General features: G+C 36.3%; 1 protein-coding gene across 1 annotated transcript; it reads right to left on the reverse strand.

The window, feature by feature from the left end:
• Positions 1-1,821: 1,821 nt before the first annotated feature.
• RPL7 (ribosomal protein L7) lies at positions 1,822-10,219 on the reverse strand. Its single transcript, XM_034429976.2, has 7 exons — positions 10,191-10,219; positions 9,212-9,317; positions 7,833-7,999; positions 6,411-6,548; positions 5,302-5,411; positions 2,385-2,595; positions 1,822-1,876 (listed from the first exon to the last, which is right to left on the reverse strand). Exons 1-6 carry the CDS (start codon positions 10,202-10,204, stop codon positions 2,387-2,389), a joined length of 744 nt encoding a protein of 247 aa, XP_034285867.2. The 5' UTR covers positions 10,205-10,219; the 3' UTR covers positions 1,822-1,876; positions 2,385-2,386.
• Positions 10,220-10,246: the final 27 nt, after the last annotated feature.

Genomic DNA, 10,246 nt, shown 5'->3' on the forward strand with positions numbered 1-10,246 from the left:
ACCTTGAACGGGATCACTCCCTCCTTTTGCCCACACATTTGCTAATTGAATGTGTTGCTCGTTAGGTGCATGAGGCATTCCAGGTTGGGGAAGGCCATGGGGGCCTAGGGATGGAACAGGCTACCTGCCTAAGACCACCCAAGGCTTCCCCAACCCACTGAAATACCTCATGCTCCCCACAACTGCTTCCCCCTCCATCCAATCTGCCACACCGGGTCACTTATAGTGCAAAGCTCTAGCAGTCTCCTCTCTAGCCCTTCTGCAGCCCCACTTTGGGTTGTGCAGACCTTGCCTGGCAGTTTGCCAGCCTAATCAGCTCCGTTTAGGCACATTGCAGGCCAAAATGGAGCTTTAGAGGGGATATCCACTCCTTTGAAGCTCCATTTTGGCCTGCAACATGCTGGGCAAGGCCTCCAGAGGCCTAAACAGAATGTTGGAGGGGTGGGCCCGCACCTCCAAACCTCCGTTTTGGCTGGCAAAGTGCAGGACAAATGTTGCAGCTTCTGCAGTTGCTCGTAAGGGCGAACAATTGCTATGGTGCTGCAAGATTAGTTTTGGGGCTTGTTTGTAAACGCTAGGTGGCACTTCGCTAAGGGAATGCCTGTAACTTGGGGATTACCTGTATTCATGCACTACACCATGCTTAAACTTGCTAAGGCAGTCTCGGGATAGATACCATAATCTGGTTTGATTCTAATTTACCTTGTTGTCTGAAATCAGCTGTTTGTTTATTCAAGCCATGGTTAGAATATATGAAGAGCATTGTGATTACTTCATTAAGAATGCTAGGGTTTAAATTGATTCGTTAGCAACTAAAAGTAACTAACTATAGATTAGCACATTTATGAAAGCATAGCATATAGGAATGGGCAATTGATTTCCCCAAGAAGCCCCATGAGAAACTGGGAGTGTTGTAGAGGATCAAACCAATAGGGTGAACTTAATTCCATTCAATTGTGTGATTACAATTATTTACTTATTTACATTTAATTTCTAATTTACCTCATGGGAGCCAGACAGGGACAGCCAAAGGACTGGATATGGTATGCAGTCAACTTCATTTTACAGTGCTCTGTATTTAAATATTTAATACAAAAGAAGAGACCGTTCCTTTCCTTGATCTACTATGGAACTTTTTCCTTACCTCATGTTCAAGTATCAGGGAAAAAAAATCCTGGTATTATTCTTACTCACTTAATAGCCCAATGATTGAAAAGCAACTTAATCAGAATTTAATTCTTATACTGTACCATATTTTACTTTACTTTTACACAGGGCCCAGTTCTCTTTGTAAGCAATGCCATTTGAACATCAAAAAGAAAAATAGCTAGATGTCAAGCATTGATTTAATTAGAAAAATATTTCCTGACTAAAAAAGTGTATAGTGAGAAATTATTTATGATATTACTATAGGGGCTACTCAGCAATTAAATCAACCCAATAATATAAAGCACGTATGCTTGCCTTCCAGTAACTGAATTATAATTCCATTATCTTATCCTACTGGTTTATTGAAAGAAGCAGGATTAAGTGTATGAGTCTGAAATGCACAATGTATTATATCAATGAGCAAATTACTTAACATAATGACACACTACTTAGCTAAAACTTTTACCCTGGTGAAAAAGGTGTTGACAGATAACTGAAATCGTCATGTGTCTATGCACCATACAGATACACCTTGTATTTACTAACGTTAACTTATGACTCTCAGGTTATCTAATAACATTTACTTCACTATTCTACTACCTAATCATATTTAGTGGAATCAGAATATTCAGAAGCACTTCATGTACCAGTAAAAGAATTTAACAGTGCAAGCAGTTTTCATAGTTCTCTTTATTAACAATGTGTAGAGCAGTCATCTTCTGAGCCTCTAGGAGAGAAGAGATTTTAACACTTAAAAAGCAGAAAACGAATCACATTTCACAGAGAAAAAAACTGAATACAGGCAATGTATTAAAATTTCTGAAAACCACCAACATACTATATTGCATTTACTTCCCCATTTCTGAATCGACCACACAGAACCTTTGAGTGGTACTTTCAGGGGCTACATTCTACAAAGTAGATGGCAACTAGATGGATTGGCTACAGCCAGCACAAAAGCTAAATTTTATTTAAAATAAAATTAGAATACACTTAGAGTGTAAACGTAAATTTAATCATTTTATCTTATGCCCCAATAAATATTTAATCTATTCTTCCTTCCCTCACAGCCCCAGAAAGGCAACATTTAAAACCCATTAAGGAAAAAAAACTAATTCCTTTTCTGGTATTTATTTAAAGCATAGAATTAACAACATAACAGCACTAGTAAAAAAAAATATATGAAGGGATCAAAATTTGTATGTTGGAAATGCAACCATCTAACTGTACCTTACCATTAATTCATCCTCCTAATCATCCTGTTAATCTGGTCCTCCCTGTTTCCTGCATCACCACCTTCTACAAAATGAGTTGTTTTCTTCTTCATTCCACCCCTTGGAGAAGATAGCTTGAATGGCCAGAGAAAGTTGTTTGCAGCTTTGAAGTTTTTGCCAACTGTATAGATTTCATGGATTAAGTCTTCCATGCAAATAATGCCATATTTTTCTGAAAATTAAAATGAACATCAGAAAATATTCAGCCTGCAAAATGTTCTCACTTGCTCATGAAAGGCATATTAAATATGCTGAGTCTGGTTATTTTTACCATGCTCAAAATATTTCAACCTTCACATCCCGGCAGGTTCAGATATGAAATAAAGGAAATCTGTCAATCAAATAAATCTACAGCATCAGTAAAGGTAGTGTTCTGAGAACAAATGAAACTCTGAAGAACCAAGAAGAATAGGAACATTACTGTCTCTGGTGGACTTTAAAAAGAAATAAAATTCTGATTTGCTTTTGTTGTGCCTTCTCCCTAATGACAAGAGCAAGTTTTCTCTTCCAGGCAGCAAGAAGCCAGGCAGGAAAATCCCCAAAAAGCTGTAACTGGAGAACCATAAATAAAACAATACAGGTAAGTCTTCGATTTATGACAATTGAGCCCAAAATTTCTATTGCTGAGACAGTTAAGTGAATTTTGCTCCATTTTACAACTTTTCTTGCCACACTTATTAAGTTTAGAAATTATTTGAATTGGCACACTTTTCTAGGACTTAAACTTCTACTTTTGAATCTCCCTGGGAGATTGCAGCAGAAGTGTTTTAACTAGAAATCTAGAGACCCCAGTGTGGATGACAGGGAGCCCAGTTCACCAGATCTCCTGTGCATATGCAACTACACATCCTAGTAACAAGCCCACATGAAATACTGTATTTTTTGGACTGTAAGATACTCTGAAGTATAAGGCGCACCTAGCTTTGGGAGGAAAACAAGGGGAAAAAATCTGCCTCCCAGCAATTTACCTCTTTGCAGCAAACAGCAAATAGCCTGGTCAGCGGTTAGATCAGCCTCCCGGAATATTGTCTATCAGCTGTTCCATGCTGTAGGGATAACCACCGCCCATCGCTGCTGCCACCTATCGCCGCCTCTGCACGCCATTTTCGGCCTCCGTGCATCCCGTTTTTGGCCTCCGCACGTCCCATTTTTTGCCCTGTTCCAGGCAGCAGGGATTGCCTATCCTCACTGCTTGGAACAGGCCAAAAATAGGACGCACGGAGGCCAAAAATGGGGCGCGTAGAAGCGGTGGTAGGTGGCAGCAGCGATGGGTGGAGACGATCCCTGCAACCTGGAACAGCTGATAGGCGGTATTCTGGGAGGCCGATCCAACCGCCAATCACCTGCTTGTGCTAAATCAGGCTGTGCTGAAGCTGACCAGGCTGTTTGCTGTAAGGAGGTAAATTGCTGGGAGGCAGAGGCTGGCGAGTGGGCCGAGCTTCGGCAACATTTGTTGTATAAGACACACAGACATTTCCACCCACTTTTTGTAGAAATCAGAGGTATTCTATCAGTAAATTAAAAACTGATCATAACTATCAATGTTCCAATCAGACCATGCTAGTTGAAGGATGTAGCCTTTGCTTGTTCTTATATGAAACGGAAAAGTCCTGTACTCACTACAGCAAAAACAAGCCAGAGTCCCCAGGTGAAGCAATATTCTAGGCACTTGATCCTCTGACAAACCATCTGCTCAGTACTTTACTTTTCTGACTATTTATATAATGAAGTCCTTCCATTCAGAGAACCTTAAAGCAGTGAAAGATTAAATGTCCCAAGTATAAATAGGTACTATACAGTAAAACACACTCACTTAAAATTGCTAATTATTTTCAAATAATGGAAATGTGCAAAATGTGTCAAGTCTAAATAAGCTTGAAAACAGTGGTTTCAAGTTCAAAATAGATTGTTCTGGCCATTTTGGAAGTACTCATTTCAGAAGTGCTGATTTTGCACTTTGCTTTGGACTCCAAGTGGTACTTTCTCAACTTTGGAACACTTTTTAAATGTTTGGAATAGCTGTTTAAAACTCAAGAGCATTTCAAACTTGTTTTACAAATTCAAAATGTTTCAAATTCAAAACATTTTGCATACAACTAATTATTGATTTGAGACACACACACACACGATCCTGCAGCTTTTAAATACAAATATACCCAAATTATTGTTTGGATTTATAATTAAAGATGTACTGTTTTAATTCCTGCTGTATTAGAAAGTGCATACTGCATATTTTAAACTTCTGGAATTGTTAATCTTTATTAGAATTGTTATTCTAATTTGTAAGATCTCAAGGCTCAATGGAGCTAATATTTATCATTAGGTTTCCAAAACATAATTCTTCTAAACATTATAAAAATTTCATTGCTTCAAAGTTACAAGTTGTTATATGAAACTAGATTTCAATCTTGTCAGAAAATATAATCCATAATATTATAACGTTTCCAGTGAAGTTAGATGTTTATAGATTGAAACATTTTGACCTCAGATGTTTTGAACACATGTAACTGTGTTCAAAAGTAAGCTGCAAGAACAAGAAGACCTTGGAATTCTAAAACCTTATTCTGAACACTATATATTGCTGTGTTCCTTAGCTCCTATTTCATGAAACAATAAATTACCAAGATTTGAAAAGGCAGCTCAATAATATGAGCAAATATACATTATACCACAGAAGGGTTGAGTGAATTTTCAAAGAAAAGTAGCCTCTGCGCACACACACACCCAAAATATAACTGAGATTATTCAAACTAGCACATCAGGTTGTGTACAAAAGTTACATATGTACTTCGAAGAAAACATACCTCAGGTTTACAGGTATAGGTATAACTTAATACCATCACTAGTTAAGCGACAATGCAAAGTAAATTGTACTTACTCAGGCTTTTCTTAATCAGAGAGTTGTCAGTCAAAGCTATACGCTGCTTGTTGATCTTCCCATATCCGCGCTTATAGATCAGCTCGTGCACAGACTTTAAGTTAGGATATCTAGAAGATAAACAATTGCTTTGATGTAATTACTGACAGAACTTTATTTCAATCATTGATCAACAAAAATACAATCAATAAAATGAACACAAAACCATATTTTGCATACTCTTCTTACATACCGAATTCATTTGGGATACATTATTAAAAAGTCTAGTGCAGTGAAATTAAAGGTATTAAGGAAAACCTAGCCCTGCCTAACTTGCTCAGAAAATTTAGAGTGAAAGATGGAGAGGGCTAAAGGAAAAAAAATCCTGTAATTGTGTTATATACTAATTTTTAAAAAATGTTTCTACTGAAATCATGACACACAAGGTAATTCTCAACTTTAAAAGTGCACATATAAACAATTAAGAATATTACTTATTTTATAGTAAGGTACATATGCACATAGCCATTAAAATATTTCTAAATACCTGCTTGCCAATTATTTTCTAACCAAGTGTATTAATCACAGGAAGATCAAGAGAGAAATCCAGCCAAATCTTCCAGGCTTCTATAGTTTGTGGTTACCATTGTCTATGTGTCAAATTCTATTTTAAATCATCGCAAGGAGATTATGAATGTCTCCTTCTGTAGTCATTAAGGAATTAGCAGGTACACAAAAAGAAATATACTCTTATGCTGGACCAAAACCATCATGGCAAATTTCTGAGGCATTCATGAGAATAAGAATGAGGTACTATTTGTTGATAACGCTCCTACTTTCTCAATAAAGTGAGAAAAGTTTTTAATCTTATAACACTTGTAGTACCCTGCTTCCTATAACCATAGTTAGCAGGCCCCAAGTCTTACACAGTCTGGTATAATAAAACCTGGGTTGTTTGAGGACCGGGTTGCAAAATCTCTTCTAGATCAAAGACTCTCTAAATGGCAAATCAGCAGAGACACTACTAAAAAGTGAATGCGAGCACTAACAAAAGATAGATTTCACCAGATTTTAATAAATGACATATCCTTTTTAAAAAATCAGTGATCATTAAACGTGATTCAACTTACCCCCAAGCAATGTAAGGTTCAACGATCCTCAGCATGTTAATGGATGCCTTGTTGAGTTTCACAAAAGTCCCATTAAAAATCTGCCTCAGACGAAGGAGCTGTAGTACCTTTCGAACCTTGGGGCTCACGCCATTAATTCTAAATGGCAAAATAGAAACTCTTTAGCACATACGTTCAAATGTACTTGCTATTAATAAGCTTGCATCTATAAAATAACATACAATACTAAAAGTTGCATTGTATAAAATATATATAATTGTTGTCCTACATTAGTAACTTATTCTGTAATTGAAGGATGCAAGTCCATCTATTTCTTAGAAACAACATCAATGTGCTTTTCTAAACTTATTCTGGGATGTTTTTTTTTTCAACATTCCAGCCTACCTACACGCAAGATATTTTAGTGGTCTCTCATTTACTATGTCCAATCCTGCTTAGCTTTTATGGTATCAACCAAGGTAAGCAATTCCTGTTATCTAACTAGGAGCTATGCAAAACACTCTTCTACAAAAGAAGAGTGATTACCTATACCCTAAAAATGTATTTCTTAATTAATCTGAACTAAGAAGCTATTGGAAATTAATTATGAAGGTATAGATGATCAAACATAGCACACACTGGTTACTACATGCATGGAAACTTCCAGGGAATTATGAAATGTTTTATTCGCAGTCCAAAATAGCAGTTTCATGGTCTCTAGAAGTAAAAGCTTAGAACCAGAAGCTGTTTGAGATATCCTGAAAAGGGGGGCCTTTTTCAGGACTGATTACCCCAGAACACTTCAAACTGCTTCCAGTTTGGAGGATCTAGTTCCAGCAGCTGCAGAACCACCCTCTCAACAGCCTGGTTTCAAAGAATACATGGAAGGGTCTAGAGAGGGAGCAGAAAGTTCCAGATTTCTAACGAAATTTCTATTTCTGCATCAGTGAGTTTTTCACATCCCTGACATATTATCCTATATTTTTCTCTATACGTCTGTATATAACGAACACTCATTTTGTACCCAACATTTGCTAATTTACAATTCTTCATCAACAGATCAGTAATAACCATCTCTTTGTATGCAAGATGTTGAACTTCAATTCTTAGCTCATTAAGTTAGACAGAAAAAAATCTTGCCTAAAACCTTTCAGGCCAGTGTCAAAAATGATCTGACTCGGTGACTTCATAGAGTATATAATCAGCACAATACTGGGATAGAAATAAAGCATTAAATTCTACTTAAAACTGCCTTTAAAGTGTGAATAAATTGAATACTGGACAAGGTAAATGTGATAAACAATCAAAATATCCTTAATAAAAAAATTGACCTCTAAATAAAATTGTCTAATTAGTATTGGCTTGAATTGTTTAACAGTGGCTTTCCTACCAGGGCTTACATAGTACTACACATAGGGTTAGCATTACACTTGTTTACCTTACCCTCTGATCCTGATTACAAATGCCAATTTGGGTTCAGCAGGTACATAGTAATTGCCAGCTTTGCGAGCCATGCGTGCCATTCGAATCTCACGACGGTACATCTGCCTATATTCTTTGTGGTAGGTCTGGGCTCTTTTATAAATGACTTTTCGTTCCTCCTTTCGCATCTGAAATAAGAATGTTTTATTGAGAAATTTATCTTTTTTTCCCCCTCATTTATTTATTATCCTCCATTTAACCTCACAACTGTTGTCAGGAAAAATTAGATATCAAACCAAATGAATATGAATTTCAATTTGCTCTTGTCATATCACTGCAATTTATTTTTTTATTTCACTTCAAAGACAACATAGCTCCAAGACAGTAAATTCTTTTTAAAAAATATATTTTTTCTAATTTCTAATCAACTTGTGCTGGTTCTCAATTTTTTAAGGCACGTATTTTGAAGTAAATGCTTATTCTTTTTAATCTTTACCATCTTTACCTTTTTCTTGCAGGGAAGGGCAAGTTCCCAAATTTTGGTAGATTAAAGCCAAATTTTGGTAGATTCAAGCCAAATTCAAGCTAAAGAAGAATAACAGAATTAAGAGAGACCTTGGAGGTCTTCTAGACTAACTCCCTGCTCAACGCTATATCATTTTATATATATGTAAAGCAGATTAAGCTAGACAAGGGTTTTCAATGAGAAAACAGTGAAAGCAGGAATTATTTTAGCAAAATACAATTTAGGAATGGCTGAAAAATCCTGAGTAGTGGACAGTTTTCTAGCATATATCTTGCTAAACCATGTAAAATTAAAGTGCAAGATATAATAAGAAAAAATGAATCCAGGATCTATTAAGAAAAACACATTAGATTAGAAGTTAGGATGATTTGGAAATGAACAAAGTAGTATGTGAATCCCAAATAAATTGGATTTATTTAATATACTACACTGAATGCAGTCCATTCCAGGGAAAAAAGCAGAACACTCAGAATAAAAGCACAATGTTTAAGATAAGCTGCTCTGTTTTGCTTGAAATGGGAAAACCTTGGGATTCTGTAGATGCCGCACTGCCACAAAACACTAAAAGAAAATTCAAAGTAAAGCTAAAAATAAATGCAGTTTTTGCAGGTTCATAGTTGAGTACTCTCTCTTCAGAACAAAATGAAACATACCAGGGCAACAATTGAAACCTTTGACTTTAAATAAAAAGTCACATACTAATTTGCAATTTGATACAGATTTACTTGCTAATAAGCCAAATAAACGTGTCTATATTCTATGTAAAAGAGCATATAATTCATTAAATCATACTGGATTTTATTGTTTTACTCTACTCTTATGTAAACTGTCATAGGATGTGTCTCTTGGGGTAGATTAAAAATATAGTATTTACCTTCTTTTGGACCAACAGTCTCTTCATACGTTTGGCCTTTAAATCAGCAAAAGCCTTCCTTTTCTTTAAAAGGCTTTCTGGCACGGAAGGCAACTTCTTCTTTCCTCTAAATTATAAAGCAAATTAACAAAAATTATTCAAGTGAAAATGTTTGATAACTTGTAAAATGTACCCAATTTTTTTTAAAAAAAAACCCTAGAACTGCAAGAAATATAAGCACACCAGATAATTCAGATATACTTTGTTCTTAACTTATTTGGCTCCTTTTTACAGTTTTTATGGTATTTATTCTAATTATCCAAATATGCATCATCAACCATTCTTACACTATCAGTCACAAAAACACTTCCTTCAACTCACTCTGCCTGTTACTATTGCACATGTTTTGCCCCACTAAAATAGTTCTAAAACTTACAGAGAAACCAAGTTTACTACTGACAGACAGAAGTTGGAAGACATTTATTTTCAGAAATCATGGAAAAAGCAGGAAGAATTCCAAGATTGTTTTTTTTTTTTTTTTTTTGCTATTTTCAACGATGAATACCGCGGAGTTTCGGATCCCTGATTTTGAGCGAAGGACCCACGTTCCTTGCTGTCTTCCATTCACCCCCCACTGTATGCGTGGACAGTACCGGAAGGGAAAAGTTAGGCCTAGATTAAACCATTCATAAAATAAATGGTTAATCAACCATTAATCAAACAATAGTGGACCTGGGAGGCCGCAAATGCCCTCCTCCATTAGAGTTCTCTCGCTCTGAAAAAAATAAGTTTCTACAACACTCAACGCGATGCATAACAGCAGGGATTCAGTTCTCAGCCACATCTCCCTAATTAACCCTTCCAGACAACTGTTGCCGTAGTTTAGGGAAAACCTTCCAAGTTACAAAGCCATGATAAAACTTTTTTAAAAAGAAAGGCTTGCAAAGAAAGTCTTAACGCGGTGGATGGCAACAGATTGCCTCCCAAAAGCATTACTTACTCCTCGGCCGCCATGGTCGCTACCGGAAAAAGAGAGACGGGGCGCATGCGCAGAGA

This window comes from Pantherophis guttatus, chromosome 3, assembly GCF_059756535.1.
Source record: "Pantherophis guttatus breed Tessera chromosome 3, ASM5975653v1, whole genome shotgun sequence".
NCBI classification, from domain to species: Eukaryota; Metazoa; Chordata; class Lepidosauria; order Squamata; family Colubridae; genus Pantherophis; species Pantherophis guttatus.

What these genes read in the sequence shown, in the direction of transcription:
- RPL7 (XM_034429976.2), bottom strand. An exon ending in GACTGTTGGTCCAAAAGAAG is followed by an intron (nt 8,000 to 9,211) that starts GTAAATACTATA and finishes TTCTTATTTCAG; the next exon opens with ATGCGAAAGGAGGAACGAAA. An exon ending in TCTGATTAAGAAAAGCCTGA is followed by an intron (nt 2,596 to 5,301) that starts GTAAGTACAATT and finishes TTTAATTTTCAG; the next exon opens with AAAAATATGGCATTATTTGC.